A 17032-nucleotide genomic window follows, 5' to 3' on the forward strand; every position below is an offset into this window, starting at 1 on the left:
ATCTATACAAATTACAAACTTATTCGAAGCAAAATATGAAGAGCTAATAGAAATTTCGAAAAAGAAATTACAGGAAAAATCGACTTGTAAAAATTGGTATCAGAGCCTAGTTAACGACTACGGGTAACACTTTTTCTTTAAACAACACTTTTAATAACACGCTTTTTCAACCACAAAAAAAACAAAAATCTGTACATATCCATCTTTACACTATATGGACCCTTTTATATTTTATCAACTTTATCTGTGGTCTGTGTGTTGTTGATGATAATATTTAGGTGTTTATTATTATGTCTAAAAAGTATTGTCTAACTACTAAAATAGGTAAAATAATTAATTTTAAATTTAAAAGTATAAAAGTTAAAAACTTTTAAATATTTTAAAGTTACTATAAAAAGTAATTTAGGCAAAAGTTAGACACCAAACAAAAGACACCATAGAATTGGCCTATATATATATTGTTGGGAATAATACACCATTCCCCCTTGAGAAAATACCTTTGACAGAGAAATAAAATAGACACAATCACAACACAAGAATTTAACGTGAAAACTCCAATTACCGGAGAAAAAAATCACGGCCGTTGTCAAATGACAACCAGAGAATATCACTATGTGAAAATTGTTACAACACATAGACTTCTTTCTCTCTAACACCGTCACTCCAGTACACCACACTCTCTCAAAGCAAATATCTAACTACAACACTCTCTAATCAAAGAGTATAGAGGAAAAGAAAAATCAGATACAAGCTTAAAGTGTTTCCCAAACCGCACCGCGAACACCCCTATGAATTAGGTACCAAATTAAATTAAAACCCTTTAATTTTTTAATTAACTATTTAATTTTCACCCATAATTTTTTATAAATTTAATATTTTGTGTTAATTAATCATATAGGAAACGAGCTATGCTCTGAAGGAGTATCAGCAAGAGTAGATAGTGTTCAATATGTAAAAGATATCACAAAACTAAGGCACATAGTTTAGAGAACTATCATACTCCACCATGAAAGTATACTCACTTGGAATTAGACCACTCCAAGCATTTCGCCTTGGTACAGATCGAAACCTTGCTAAAAATTTATGGTGCAACTTCCAAATTGGCTTTTCCTGGAAGTTCTTCAGCCATCGACCTGACTCCGCCACACACCTTGCATCTCAACGCCAACCAATTCCCGTGTGCAATTGTGGACCCGATTGCCACAACTTATCCTTATCCATGGCAGTGCGGCAATACCATGAGGATACTTCTTGTCTTCTAGAGAATATCATCTTCTCTCATAGAGAGAGCAACTAGAGATCTTCTCCTTCAACGCCTTGTGCAAACCTGATTGTATCAACACATCCTTGACTTGTATTTGCCACAAGCCAAAATTGATTCTTCCATCAAATTTCTCTATTTCAAGCTTCACAGCACTTGAATATCCTAACATTGTTGCAACCGTATACTGGAATAGTATAACTCAATTGTAGATTGTGTACTAGGAAGGGTCCCCATGAAAGAGAGGTGGGTCACAATGGACACACTTAAATACCAGGTCTTTCCTTAGCCAGAACCTTTTCAAACTGCACTCTCACAGTGTCACACTGCCTTCCAGCAACAACAACAGCAACCAAAGCTCAACCTCAAGCTATAGGACAAAATTCTTTTCTGATGTGGAAGGTCAGACTAGGCTGCAACCACAGAGCATACTAAGAATAAATCCCACCGAACTGAAGCTCTGATACCACTTGTTGGGAATAATACAATATTCCCCCTTGAGAAAATACCTTTGACAGAGAAATAAAATAGACACAATCACAACACAAGAATTTAACGTGGAAACTCCAATTACCGGAAAAAAAAACCACGGCCGTTGTCAAATGACAACTAGAGAATATCATTATGTGAAAATTGTTACAACACATAGACTTCTTTCTCTCTAACACCGGCACCCCAGTACACCACACTCTCTCAAAGCAAATATCTAACTACACCTCACAACACTCTCTAATCAAAGAGTAGATAGGAAAAGAAAAATTAGATACAAGCTTAAAGTGTTTCTGACTGGTGCAAAAATTATGGAGAACTTAGCCTTATATTTATAGCCTAGGCCACCCACTCCATTTGCTATCCTAAGCAATGTGAGACTAATTCAACCAAATCCTAACATATATATGAGTTGTTGTATAATAGGGGGTGTGGGGGGTTTCAGGTGTAGAAGGAATGGGGGTGGGGTCACGGTTTTAGTTTGGTTGAAGGCTTGGGAAAAGAAAGAAATCTTGGAATCGATATGATTAGGATTCGGTGCAAAGGGAGGGAATAATTGGTGCGCCTAACTTGTGGGTTTGTGCGCCTAACTTGATGGCCTATTCCACACATACAGCGCCTAACTTGATGTAATGGTGCGTCTAACTTGAGGCCTCCCGAGTGTGTTAGCTGCCTCGGCGCCTAACTTGCTTCTCCCTGCGCCTGACTTGTGTTGGGTCTTCACATCTTACGCTTAACTTGAAAAATCTCAAGTTATGTGCAGATCCTCCAGAGAATTTTGCTCTTTGGTATGTAACATATGGTGCCTAACTTGAAAATTCTCAAGTTAGGTGCAGACCCTGCAGAAAAAAATTGAATGATGCGCGTAGTATATGGCGCCTAATTTGAGAATTCTCAAGTTAGGCGCAGACCCTCCAGAGACAAATTTTTTTTTGCATGTCCGTAACTCTGTATTCAGGAATCTGTTTCTATTTCAATAATTCTGCATGATCCAAACATACGTAAAACAAAGGAAAAATAATAAAAATTCAATTGAAACCAAATAAATAACAAAATCAAACCAACATAAATCAAACTAAAGGATACGAAAACATCGGGTTGCCTCCCGACAAACGCTTCTTTACTGTCACTAGCTTGACGGTCAACTCCTTTAAGGAGGAGGATCATAGGGGCTCAGCTCTTCACCCCTAACTATGAATCTTCTCCCTGTGTCTCCATAAAGTAGCTCAATATGCTCCAAAGAGAGGATTCTGTTTACTGTATAAGTAAACACTGGATTGCTAGTCAACACCACCTTCATTCTTGGGGAGAAGCCTTCAGTGGAAATCTTTTTGTTTCTCAATTCCCTGGGTACTTTCTTCTTTCTGGGAACCTCCTCCTTGGTAGATGATGCATTCCCGACACCAAGCTTAGGTTTGATGTCAGGAGGAATTTTATTGATTGTCACCAAAGGAGGTTTGAGCTGCAGATTCTGTTGTGCATCATCAGGGGGTTCTTGAAGGTTTGGATCAATAAGCTCAGTCTGCATGCACCTCTCTTCTTCACCTGCTGAATGTATATATTTGAAGACATGAAAGACTAGTTGCTCATTATGCACTCTAAGCACTAATTCACCTTCTTCCATATCAATTAGAGCTCTTCCAGTGGCTAGGAATGGTCTTCCTAGAATTATAGAGGCATTATCATCCTCTCCGGTGTCAAGAATCACAAAATCTGCTGGGAGAAAGAACTTACCCACTTTGACCAAGATATTCTCCACTAATCCATATGCAGGCTTTATAGATTTGTCTGCCATCTGTAATGCTATCCTTGTGGGTTGTGCCTCTTGGATTTGCAACTTCTTCATCACAGACAAGGGCATTAAATTTATGCTTGCTCCCAGATCACATAATGCTTTCTCAAAGGTTGTGCTCCCAATGGTGCATGGAATTTGAAAGCTCCCTAGATCCGGCATCTTCTTTGGCAAGTTATTCTGAATGATGGCACTACATTCCTTAGTCAGGACCATTGTCTCATCTCCCTTTAAAAGCTTCTTCTTTGACAACAACTCCTTCATGAATTTGACATAGAGATTCATTTGCTCCAAAATCTCAGAAAAAGGAATATTGATTTGCAACTTTGTGAAGACTTCCAAGAACTTTGAAAATTGCTTGTCCTTGGTCTCCTTTTGAAGTCTCTGAGGATATGGCATTTTAGGCTTGTACTCAGGAGTCTTTGGCAATGTAGGATAAGTGTCAAGAGAGTCTGGGAATAAGTTGTCTGCACGCTTTGTAGGGATGTGCTTTACTTCTTCCTTCTTCTCCTCTAGAGCTTCTTTTTCAACAGGCTCCTCATTATCTTATACTTCCGTACTTGCCACTTGTCCACTTACCAAGGTGATAGCCTTGCATTCCTCTCTTGGATTTGAAATTGTGTTACCAAGAAGGCTATTAGTGGTCCTCTGATCAATTTTATTAACTTTTGTGGCTAATTGACCCATCTAAATCTCCAAGTTCTTGATTAATGCTTTGGTTTCCTATCTAAAACTTGCCAATATTGCTTCCAAATCATTGTTCTGCAGGGGCTGAGAAGTTGCTTACTGAGATGACTGAAACTGGTGGTTATTAAAACTATTCTGTTGAAAACCACCCTGAGAATTATTATTGAAATTTTGTGGCCTCTAAGGTTGCTCTCTCCACCCAAAATTTGGGTGATTTCTCCACCCCTGATTATAGGTCTTAGAATAGGGATCATTATTGGGATTTCTAGGAGCACTCCCCATGTAATTGACCTGTTCAGAAGAAGATTGAGCATAATCATAATTTTTATTTTACATAAAATTACCTGTCATGTCATAAGGGGCCTCTTGTGCATTCTGAGTGTTGACAGCTGAAACTTGCATCCCACTCAATTGTTGAGTAATCAGATTCATCTGCTGACTCAAAATTTTATTCTGAGCAAGAAGAGCATCAAAAACTTCTACTTCCAACACGCCTTTCTTCTGAGGGGTCTCAGAGTTCACACGATTCCTGTTAGATGAGTATAAATATTAGTTGCTAGCAACCAAATCAATAAGCTCAATAGTTTCCTCCGATGTCTTCTTTATGTGCAATGAACCATCTGCATAATTATCTAAGCACATCTTGGACATTTCACCCAAACCTTCATAAAAGATATCTAGTTGGGTCCATTTAGAGAACATGTCCGGAGGGAATTGCCTAGTCAGCAACTTGTACCTCTCCCAAGCTTAGTCATCCTTCTGTCTGAAGGTCTGAACCTCCACCCTAAGCTTAGTCAGCTTCTTTGGTGGGAAAAATTTAGTAAGAAACCCAGTGACAACCTTTTTCCAAGTATCCAAACTCTCCTTGGGTTGAGAATCTAGCCACAGCTTTGCTCTGTCCTTCAAGGCAAATGGGAAGAGCATGAGTTTGTACACCTCAGGATTCACCCCATCAGTTTTCACAGTATCCAAATCTGCAGAAGATTAGAGATAAACTGATTGGAATCTTCCTGAGGGAGTCCATGATATTGAAAGTTTTGTTGCACCAAAGTGACTAGCTGTGGTTTCAGTTCAAAGTTGTTTGCAGCTATAGGAGGCACCACAATTTTTTTCCATAAAGATTTGTAGTAAGAGTAGTGTATGAGCCAAGCACTCTTCTAGGTTGTTCATTCCCAATTGGATTTGACATATTGGCATTAACAGCATTATTATGATCCATGGTGGACTCTGCAGCCTTGTAAAGCCTTGCTTGTTGCAAACGCCGCTTGAAAGTCCTTTCAGGTTCAGGATCAAAGTCTAAAAGAGGTTCCTTGTCCCTGTTCCTACTCAAAAACAGAAAGAAGACAAGAAAAAAATTGAGATTCTCTACGTCAGAGTGTAGAGAATTCCATGTGAAGTAACTTGAGTAAAGAAATAAAATAAACAACTAACTAATTAAGATAATTAAATTTCGAAAATTATAAATAATATTAAGCTAGAAATTTTGAAATAAATGAAAAAAATTGAACAGGAAAATGAAAATAAAATTATCTAGGTAATACCAAACTTAATTTCAAAAATTAAGGAATATTTTAAAATTAAACACAAAAATAAAATAAAACTAATAACATATAAAAAGATGAAAATTAATGGGAAGAAACAAAACGAAAAAAAAAAGAAAATAAAAATAAAAAGGAATAATAAATCAGGAACGAACGAAAGTTTTGAAAAAAAAGAAAAAATAAAAGGAAGTAAAAAAATTTGCACGGGACAGGGAAGGGGAAATGAAAAACAAGGAAAAATAAAGGAAAAGAAAAAACTGAAAATTAAAAATTAATAATACTAAAATAAAACTAAGGAAAAGAAAAAATTATCTAATTTAAGCAATCAAACAATGAGTAGTTAATCACTATCAATCCCCGGCAATAGCGTCAAAAACTTGTTGCAAAATTTACAACCACAAACTAGCTGGCAAGTGCACTGGGTCGTACCAAGTAATACCTCAGGTGAGTGAGGGTCAATCCCACGATAATTGATGGATCAAGCAACAATGATTGAGTGATTAGCTTAGTCAGCCAAACAGAAAATAGTGTTTGAGAATTCAAAAGCATTAACAGTAAATTCAGAATATCAGAAAGCAACCAGTAAATTGGTTGTGAAATATATATGGAGAAACAGTTAAGGCTTCAGAGTTATCTATTTTTCGGATTGACTTTTATTATTATTATTATTATTTGTTTTTGAAGAAAAATGGCAAGGACATATTCTGAAGATATTTGCCTTGCGGATAGTGCAAGTTCGCACACTATTCTTAAAAGTAATATATATTTTACCCATCTTGTGCCAAAAGAAGAATGTGTTAATACTATTATTGGCTCGGACAATGTGATAGAAGGCTCCGGAAGAGCTATAATTTTATTTCCTGGAGGAACAAAATTCATAATAAATAATGCACTATTGTCTACCAAGTCTCGAAGAAACTTATTGAACTTTAAAGATATTCGCCAAAATGGATATCATATTGAGACTATGAATGAGAAAAATCATGAGTACATATATATCACAACTCATGATTCAAATAAGAAAGTTATATTAGAAAAATTACCCTCACTTTTATCTGGGTTATATTATACCAAGATTAGTGCAATTGAATCACATGCCATTGTAAACCAGAAGTTTACTAGTCCAAATGAATTCATAACTTGGCATGATAGATTGGGTCATCCGAGAACAACCATGATGAGAAGAATTATTGAAAACTCTCATGGACATTCACTAAAGAACCAGAAGATTCTTAAAACTAGTGAATTTTGTTGTGCTGCATGTTCTCAGGGAAAGTTAATTTTAAGACCATTACCAGTAAAGGTTGGATTTGAGTCCCCTGAATTCCTAGAAAGGATTCAAGGTGATATATGTGGACCTATTCATCCACCATGTGGATCTTTTAGATATTTTATGATCCTGATAGACGTATCTTCGAGATGGTCATATGTGTGCTTATTGTCCTCTCGCAACCTGGCGTTTGCGAGATTACTGGCTCAAATTATTCGATTAAAAGCACAATTTCCAGAAAATCCAATCAAAGCAATTCGTCTTGATAATGCTGGTAAATATACTTCCCAAGCTTTTGATGCTTATTGTATGGCTAATGGAATAAGTATTGAACATCCAGTAGCTTATGTTCACACACAAAATGGGTTAGCAGAATCACTTATTAAGCGCCTCCAATTAATTGCTAGACCCTTGCTTATGAGAACAAATCTCCCAACCTCGGTTTGGGGGCATGCTATTTTACATGCCGCAGCACTTATTCGTTTGAGGCCAATGAGTTACCATCAGTTCTCTCCTATGCAATTAACTTTTGGCCAGCAGCCAAATATTTCCCATTTAAGAATATTTGGGTGTGTGATATATGTTCCCATTGCACCACCCAATCGCACCAAAATGGGACCCCAAAGAAAATTGGGGATATATGTTGGATATGATTCTCCCTCTATAGTGAGGTATCTTGAAATACAAACTGGAGATGTATTTAAAGCCCGGTTTGCGGATTGTCATTTTGATGAATCAAAATTTCCAACATTAGGGGGGAGAGAATAAGCTTCCTGAAAAGGAACTTAATTGGAATGCATCATCGTTGATGCATTTAAATCCTCGATCAGGGCAATGTGAACTAGAAGTTCAAAAGATTATACATTTGCAAAGAATAGCAAATGAATTGCCTGATGCATTTTTCGATACAAAGAGGATAACTAAATCTTATATACCAGCGAAAAATGCCCCAATTCGAATTGATGTCCCAGTAGGACAAGTAGCCACTGATGCAAATTCACGCCAGAAGCGTGGCAGGCCTACCGGTTCCAAAGACAAAAATTCTCGAAAAAGAAAAGAGGTAAATATGATTCTTGTTGAAAAAGACATAGTAAAGACACCTGCAGTTATCCAAAATTCTGATATAGTTTTAATGCCAGAAGACGTTCATGTACCTAAAAATTGTGAAATGAAGATATCTTGATAAATTATGTCTTTACAGGAAAGAAATGGGACTGAAATAAGACAATTGTCAATGAAATATTTGCATATAATGTGGCATTGAATATCATGCATGAAAGTAAAGATCTTGAGCCAAGATCAGTCAAAGAATGTCGACAAAGGAATGATTAGCCAAAATGGAAAGAAGCCATGAAGGCTAAGTTAGACTCACTTGCAAAACGTGAAGTCTTTGGACCTGTAGTCCGTACACCAGAAGATGTAAAGCCTGTTGGATACCGGTGGGTATTTGTGATAAAACGAAATGAGAAAAATGAAGTTGTGTGCTACAAAGTCCAACTTGTGGCACAAGGTTTTTCACAAAGGTCTGGTATAGATTATGAAGAAACGTATTCCCCTGTAGTGGATGCGATAACATTGCGTTATTTGGTCAGTTTACCTGCATATCATAAACTGCATATGCATTTAATGGGTGTGGTAACAGCCTATTTGTATGGCTCATTAGATCATGATATCTATATGAAAGTCCCTGAAGGATTAAAGATATCTAAACCATCCAATGAATATTCGCAAGGGTTATACTCAGTCAAATTGCAAAGATCTTTATATGGTATGAAGCAATCTGGACGAATGTGGTATAATCATCTTATTGAGTATCTGGCCAAAAATGGATTCAAGAATGATAATATCTGTCCATGCGTTTTCATAAAGAAATCTGCATCTGGTTTCATTATAATTGCTGTGTACGTTGATGATTTAAATATCATTGGAACTCCTAAAGAGATTCCAACAATTATAAAAACTCAAAAAGAAGAGTCTGAGATGAAAGATCTTGGAAGAACTAAATTTTGTCTCGGTGTAAGACCTAAAACCTTTGAAAAGTCTTATTATGATCAAGTCTCAAATCATATAGTTATTTATAGCCTTAATTTCAGAAATTATTTTATTAAAGATAATTCAGGCGAGTTTTGATTTATTGAATTTGAGATGAGTTATGATTATTATCCAATTTTATAATTATTGATTATTTTCTATATTTAAATTATAAAGTTGGCAGTTATGAAATAATAGGGATTTTACATGATTTGGACTAGATAAGTAATATTTTAAATATTAATACTACTATTTTTGAAAATGAAGAAATTAAGTATATTATTTCTAGTTTTGGATTTGAACATTTTATTGAAAATAATTTGTGAAAGTGATGAACAAATAGTATTTTCTATATATCATTAGTGTTGGATTTAATTGAGTTTCAATTACTATATTACCCCTACTTTTATTTGAAATTACAAAAGTAACCCTAACCCTAATTTTCAAAATAATGAAAGCACTAATTCCCAACCCAGCCGCTGCATCCTATTTGTTTCCCTTCCTTATCTCAGTAATGCAACACACACAGCAGCAACAGCTGCAAAATGAAGAGGGGAGAGGGGAAGGACGGTGCCAGCGAGGAGCCACTATCGCCGCCGCCGCATCGTCCCTGGGTCTCGGAGGGAGACCTTGCTTGGGGCTGTCGTCGTCAAGTCACCACGAGCCGCTGATCGTGCTCCAGTTAAGCCTGCCACAGCCACACCATCTGCGTTGTCGCCAGGGAGAGCGGAACCGAGGAGAGGGTTGGTCCGCGAGTGATGGCTGTCTCGGGCTTGGGGGCCGGCGCGCCTTCGTCACCACCGCACCATCACTGCATCATCGCCGAGCCCGCAAGCGTGGAGGAAGCACGGCACCGCCGATTTTGTCGGACTTCCGCCGTCGAACCCGTCCCTACCGCCGTTGCTGACCACACGCACAGAGAGAGGATGCACGAAAAAGGAGCCGCCGTGGGGTTGCCGTTGCCACCACGAGGCTGGGCTTGCCGCTATGAACGGTCGCCGCCTTCCTCCACCATCACCGAAGATCCATCACCGAAGATCCATCACCGGAGCTGTTGGGCTCGCCGTATGCTACTGTTGTGTCGCTGAAACTGTTCTGGGGTTTTGCCACTCATTCAGATTCTGCTCTGTTTTGGTTAGTGATGTTATCATTGTTCTGGCCGCCGAAAAACTTTGCTGCCGTCACCGGAAAACTCTGCCGGTAAGGGTTTTAATTGAAGTTTCTTCCTTTTTGAATTTTGAGAAGGTTTTAATGTTGCGCGGTTTTTATAATTGACCTACCGGAGCTTCTGGCCACCGCCGGAGCTGTTACTAGGGCCGGTTCAAAATCGTAGCTGCCTCATTATGTTATTTCGGGAAAAAATTATGTTTCGAAAAGCCTCGCGTTAGTGTTCTGTTGTGTTTAGTTAATGAATATGAGTTTTGATAACGTAGGGTTGAGTCTTGATTATTGTATATTGCAATTAGTGTTGATATGGTTATTGTGAAAGTGACTTGGAGCCGAGGTTTTGGTTGCCGGTGATTTCGAGTTGAGGCGAAAAGAACTTATGAGGCGTTTGGATTATGGATTTGCGTTTTGAGGTAGGGGCGCTTTCCAAAAACTATGTTTTATGTATTGGAATTATTATATATGGATACTGATGTGAAACATTGTGTATTTGGTGATTGTATCAGCCTTATGTATTGATTGATTGTCTCGAATGATTATGAATGTTTGTTTGGCTGAATCGTTGTGCGGCTTGTGAAATGGAATGTTTTGAAGTTGATCCTTTAAAGATTTGAATATCTGAGTTTAATCCGTTGAGGATTGATTTGAATTGATTTCATTATTTTGATGTTGTGAAAAGTCGGATGCACTTTTGAATTCAGCCTGGTTTACTTTAATTGACTTGGTTTTTGACAAATGATTTGTTGCTGAACCGTTTCTTTAAAGTTTTGGAAATGAGTGAACCGTTTCTTTAAAGCCTTGGAAATGAGTTTCATCGGCTGATAATAAATTGATCTTTTTTAAACCGTTTCCTTGGGAAATGAAAATGAGGTGACTGTTGGATTTAGCTTGCCTTGAACTGATTTTGGATTTTGGGTTGTTGAAAAGGATTGTGGAACAATTTAGTTGGGACCCGAACCGGGTGGCAAAGTCCAAGTTTTAGGGGAGATGCTGCCAAAATTTCTATAAAATTCGGATCTTTATTGAAATGTTGTTTGGAAAAATGATGAGTTAAAGACTTCTACTATTTTATTTGAATTATCAAGAAAAGGATGATTCATGATTTTGAAATGAATTATTAAAGAGGAAATTGTGATTTGGTCTTGCTTCTTAAGAAAGGCATTGTATCTCTTTCAGGAGAAAGTTATTTAGATAAAACCTATGTTTTAAAGCTGTTTTAAATGTGACAAGGGCAATGCCTTTGAATTTGACTTGAGGGTTTCAATTAGAGGTGTTTCAATGACTTTGAAGAACCTGAATGTCTATTGACAAGTTTCATTTTGAAATGTTTTGAGAAAGGTTTTAAGTACTCTTTGAATTTTGAATTCTTGCAAAACTAAAATAATTTTGAACAGTTGAAATGTTCTAGCATTTATCATAGGGTTGAAGTTGGTTTTGCCTAAGTAAAGGAAACGGCTTTGAAAGAAGTAAAGGATTACATGACTCGGTTTGGCTTAGATCCTATTTTATTACTCAAATCGGAAAGCCAAGGTTTTAATGATTTTAAATGAATTTGGCGAAATGAGTTATGTTATTCTCCCCTAAAGACTTGGGATTCTGCCGAGATTTGAGAAAAAGTGATTTATGGCTTAAATGCCGATTTTATGAATTTGATGATGTTGGATGGTGGAAGTGCTGTTTTGTTTTGGGTCGGAATGGCTGTGTATGATTATGAATATCGGCTGGTTCTGGATTGAACTGTGAGCCAGAATGGCTGTGTATGATATGAATATTGGCTCGTTCTGGATTGAATCGTGAGCCGGATGGCTGAGATGGATGTTGATCCATGGCTGAGAATGAATGCATGTATATGCTGAATTATTGATAATTGTGATTTGCACTTCCACTATCAGAGGCACGAGTTCCCTGGGAGAAAGCAGTGGCTAGCCACCACGTGCTCCAGGTAGAGACTCGAGACTCTGCTGACCATATGTCGTAAGTGTGGCCGGGCACTGTGAAAGTCCCGGATGAGCTCGCCCCCATAAATATTCACCAGTGAGGGTGATGGATATGGATCATGATTATGATCAAGTTTATGATGAGTATAACTCGAGTTGGGGATGTATGACAGAGGGACAGTCCAATGGTTAGCTACCAGGACTTGTCGGGTTGGCTCTATAACCGACAGATGATATCATCAGTCACTAGGATAGGCATGCATCATATGCATCTATGTGACATTGTTTGGGTGTGCATATTGTACTTGGTTTGCCTTTGTGACTATTTGAGATTAACTGCTACTTGTTCTACTTGCTGTAACTGTTTGTTTGTGCTTGAACTTCATATCTGTGTTTGTAACTGGGACTCTGTTGGTTTGTGGTGATTGGTTGTTGGATTGGATTATTTGGGCCTAGGGCCGTGGTTGAATTGAGATGGACCGATGGTTGATTCCAGTTTTATATTTCTGGTTTGGAAAAGTATGAAAGGATAAATTGGTTCAGCATAGATAAACCTTTTGAAAGGCTTTTGAATATTGTTTTAAATGAACAGTTTCCTCCTTCAGAAAAGGATTTTTTATTTCTCTTTTATTGTAAACCGTCGTTTTTTTTAAAGAGGCATAAGACGGTTATTAATCACTGGTACGGTTTATCTTCACGTATCCTATTACAGTAATTCCCAAAAATCCTCTACTGAGAACCCTTTTGAGGATGATGTTCTCACCCCTACATTTTTCCCCTTTCAGGATATGGGTGCAGATGTCACGAAGAGTTTATTTAATTGTTGTTGAGATGCTTTGTGCTGCTTTAGTTATTATTTATTGAACCCTCGCTTTTATTTTGATATATTCTGTAAGAGGGATAGGAATTGTATTGGATAATGCTTGTAATATTATATGGAGGTACTCTTTATGAGTTTTTGTAAGTTGTATGGTATCTATGGATGTACTTTGTCGAACGAAAGTATCTTTGGGAGCGGTTTTGCGGTTTTAAGTTTTAAACAGGCTCATATTTTAGTATTAAATAGTATAAGTGTCGTTGTAATGTCCGAGCTATCAGAGTAACACAGCCGGAAGCGTGAGCTTTGGTAGTTAGGGTGTTACACTCGGCCTGCAAATTGAGCATATAAAAAATGGGATCTTTATTCATCAAACAACATACACAGATAAGATCTTGAAAAGATTTTATATGGATAAGTCACATCCTTGAGTATCCCAATGATCGTAAGATCTTTGGATGTGGAAAAGGATCAATTCCATCCTAAGGAAGAGAATGAAGATATCCTTGGTCCTGAAGTACCATATCTTAGTGTTATTGGCGCACTAATGTATCTTGCTAATAATACACGACCTGATATATCATTTGCTGTGAATTTACTAGCAAGATATAGTTCCTCTCCAACCAAAATACATTGGAGTGGAATCAAACAGATCTTTCGATATCTTCATGGAACGGTTGATATGGGATTGTTTTATCCCTATGGATCCAAGTCATAATTAGTTGGATATACAAATGCTGGATATTTGTCTGATCCACATAAAAGGAGTTCTCAAATAGGATACCTATTCACATATGGTGGTACAGCTATATCATGGAAATCCACGAAACAGACGATTGCAGCAACATCCTCTAATCATGCTGAAATACTAGCGATACATGAAGCTAGTCGCGAGTGTTTTTGGCTGAGGAGTGTGATCCAATATATTCTGTCATCATGTGGACTGATTGATCAGAAGATAGCTCCAACTGTCTTGTTTGAAGATAATACAGCATGCATTGCTCAACTTAAGGGTGGATACATCAAAGGTGATAGAACAAAGCATATTTCTCTAAAATTCTTTTTCACTCATGATCTTCAAAATCAAGGGACAATTGATGTCCAACAGATCCGTTCAAGTGACAATCTAGCAGATTTATTCATAAAGTCACTCCCAAAATCCTTCTTTGAAAGATTGGTACATGAGATTGGGATGCGCCGATTTCGAGACATTAAATGATGTCGGCAAGAGGGGGAGACTGTACTCTTTTTTCCTTGGTCAGATTTTTTCCCATTGGGTTTTTCTTGACAAGATTTTTAATGAGGCAGCCCCCATCACAAATGATATTGTACTCTTTATCTTTTACTAAGGTTTTTTTCTACTGGGTTTTTCTTTAATAAGGTTTTAACGAGGCAATAATCCTAAATGATCATCCAATGGGGAGTGTTGTGAAAAGTATGGGACGTGGATGCCCATTTCCTATATGAGGATTACATTCTCAAAAGAGAATGAAATTAATGAAAGTTGAAAATATTCCTTCTATATGCCTATAAAAGGAGGTTAAACCTCCTTTGTTATTACACAACAACAAACACTATTCTCCCTCTCTTTATATACTAGCAATAATAATCTTTCTTCTCTCTCTTTCATATTACTAATTTTTATTCTCTCTTTATATATCTTACTATAATATTAATAAATATACTAATCATATCTATTATATTGTGATAATAATTGTAGTAACTATTACTATTAAAGTTACATAATTATATTTTTATATTTATTACCTCTTCCTTATTTATTCATTTATTTTACTAAAAGCAATAACTTTTTTTAAAACAAAGGTTTCATATATTTAACGTATTAAAATTATAAAACTTATTTCGAAATAATTTTCAAAAAGTTATTGAAAAAAAAACCAAATATCTGTATTTTGTTTTGTTTGTTTGTCTCTGATAAAAATCATGCTAATAACCGTCCGAGGAAAACGGGTGAATGAATCCCTGTTTGTCTTATCTTAATTTGATGAAAGCACCTGAATTGGTGAATTGGATATCCCTCAATTGTCCCAAGAAAAAGGGTAAAGAAGGAAGGACCAGAAGATGCCCCGCCGTGTATTCATTTGGTTGGCTAATGAGTGTACTCCAAAGATGAACAGCCTAACCCCCCAACAATAATACATAGGGACCACATGTGGAATCACCATAATCTCGTATAAAATCTCACAATATATCCCAATCTCATTCGTTCATTCTTAACTACGTTCCTCCAATGGCTCGCCACTCACGCTGGACTCTCCTCCTGCTTCTCCTCTCTGCTGCCGTCGCGTCGGCGGTGATTGACGACGACGACAACATTCTGATCCGTCAAGTGGTGGAGGATGGCGATGAGCACTTGCTGAACGCGGAGCACCACTTCTCCGCCTTCAAGACCAAGTTCAGCAAGACGTACGCCACAAAAGAGGAGCACGACTATCGGTTTGGCGTGTTCAAGAGCAACTTGCTCCGAGCAAAGTCGCATCAGGAGCTGGACCCCTCCGCCATACACGGCGTCACAAAGTTCTCCGATCTCACTCCGTCAGAGTTCCGCAGCCAGTTCCTTGGCCTTAAACCTCTTAGCCTTCCCTCTGATGCTCACAACGCACCAATCCTCCCTACCGACAATCTCCCTAAAGACTTCAACTGGCGCGACCATGGAGCCGTCACTAACGTCAAGAACCAGGCATGTATAATATATGCGTATACTTAGTTAGATTAAATTGGTTTTGTGTTGAGTATTGCTCTTGCTTAAGCTCTTTTATGGGGAAATATGTTGATCAGGGCACGTGTGGGTCGTGTTGGTCCTTTAGCACCACAGGAGCGTTGGAAGGAGCTCATTTTCTGGCAACGGGTGAGCTAGTGAGCCTTAGTGAGCAACAGCTTGTGGATTGCGATCACGAGGTAACTCTTTCAGTCTTTCACTTACATACATCTTGAATTTGTAGCGTTGCTTGTGTCAATTCTTGAAGCACTTCTGCCTGAAGTTGTATATTTTGCTGATAAATTCAGCAATTTGTATAAACATTGGTCAATTAATTTCTTTAATCTTATCAGTGTGATCCAGACCTAAATGATGCATGTGACTCGGGCTGCAATGGGGGGTTGATGACCACTGCATTTGGGTACACAAAGAAGGCTGGTGGACTAGTACGAGAAGAGGACTATCCTTACACTGGAAGAGATCGTGGCCCTTGCAAATTTGACAAGAGCAAAATTGCTGCTTCTGTGTCCAATTTCAGTGTGGTTTCCCTAGATGAAGACCAAATTGCAGCAAACCTGGTGAAGAATGGTCCTCTTTCAGGTAGCTTATTTTTCTTTACACAGAGGCTTGGCTCCCTGTCCCCGACATCCATCTTTATCCCCTGCCCCATCCCCCCTTGGGAATTTTGAAATTATCTGTTGAATTAATTATTAATTTATTGATCTTCTCTCTATCTCTCTCTCTCTCTAACTATAGCTTTGCATGGTACAGTTGGTATCAATGCAGTTTATATGCAGACATATATAGGAGGAGTCTCATGCCCATTAATCTGTGGCAAGCACTTGGATCATGGGGTTCTTCTAGTGGGCTATGGTGCTGGTGGTTATGCTCCCATTCGCTTTAAGGAAAAGCCTTATTGGATTATAAAGAACTCATGGGGTGAAAACTGGGGAGAGAATGGATATTACAAGATCTGCAGAGGTCACAATATGTGTGGGGTGGATTCCATGGTCTCAACTGTTACTGCTATTCGCACATCTAGCCATTAAGTATAAGGTTGCTTTCATGGTTGTGTGGTATATTATGTAAATACTTGGTTTAGTGTTGTAGACACAAAGGACACTGGCAAACTGCCACGCCGGTGTTCATCTATTGTGAATCCCGTGATTATTGCTTCTGGTTGTTATTCTCAATATCAGTGTAAGGTGTGAAACAGTAGGCATGGAAAGTTTTCAGCATTCAATAATATTTCCTTGTTCCATACAGTCCAGTTTATATATACTTGACTCAACCCCGGGCCATCAATAGAAATTAAAATTAA

The 17032-nt window shown here is 37.9% G+C and overlaps 2 protein-coding genes across 4 annotated transcripts in view; both read left to right on the forward strand.

Moving 5' to 3' along the window:
* Positions 1-15126, forward strand: part of LOC107460058 (uncharacterized) — a 44712-nt gene extending 29586 nt beyond the window's left edge. Inside the window, exon 3 of one of the 3 annotated variants that reach the window (XM_016078380.3) lies at positions 15005-15126. In XM_016078380.3, coding sequence (XP_015933866.1) covers positions 15005-15126 — 122 coding nt within the window. Of the gene's footprint in view, positions 1-10537; positions 10612-12960; positions 13135-15004 lie in introns of those variants that run through there. The other 2 variants (XM_052252703.1, XM_052252704.1) reach the window with 2 other exon arrangements.
* On the forward strand, positions 15108-16974 carry LOC107460057 (cysteine proteinase 15A). The gene is made up of 4 exons (XM_016078379.3): positions 15108-15693; positions 15792-15911; positions 16065-16311; positions 16483-16974. The coding sequence occupies exons 1-4, from the start codon at positions 15244-15246 to the stop codon at positions 16758-16760; spliced, it is 1095 nt and encodes a 364-aa protein (XP_015933865.1). The 5' UTR covers positions 15108-15243; the 3' UTR covers positions 16761-16974.
* Positions 16975-17032: the final 58 nt, after the last annotated feature.

The sequence above is a fragment of the Arachis duranensis genome, chromosome 8 (assembly GCF_000817695.3).
Source record: "Arachis duranensis cultivar V14167 chromosome 8, aradu.V14167.gnm2.J7QH, whole genome shotgun sequence".
NCBI classification, from domain to species: Eukaryota; Viridiplantae; Streptophyta; class Magnoliopsida; order Fabales; family Fabaceae; genus Arachis; species Arachis duranensis.

Excerpts from the sequence above, each read along its gene's own strand:
- LOC107460057 (XM_016078379.3), top strand. The coding sequence starts at position 15,244 with ATGGCTCGCCACTCACGCTGGACTCTCCTCCTGCTTCTCCTCTCTGCT. Across the intron at positions 15,694-15,791 it reads TCACTAACGTCAAGAACCAG|GGCACGTGTGGGTCGTGTTG; the intron begins GCATGTATAATA and ends TATGTTGATCAG. Across the intron at positions 15,912-16,064 it reads TTGTGGATTGCGATCACGAG|TGTGATCCAGACCTAAATGA; the intron begins GTAACTCTTTCA and ends TAATCTTATCAG.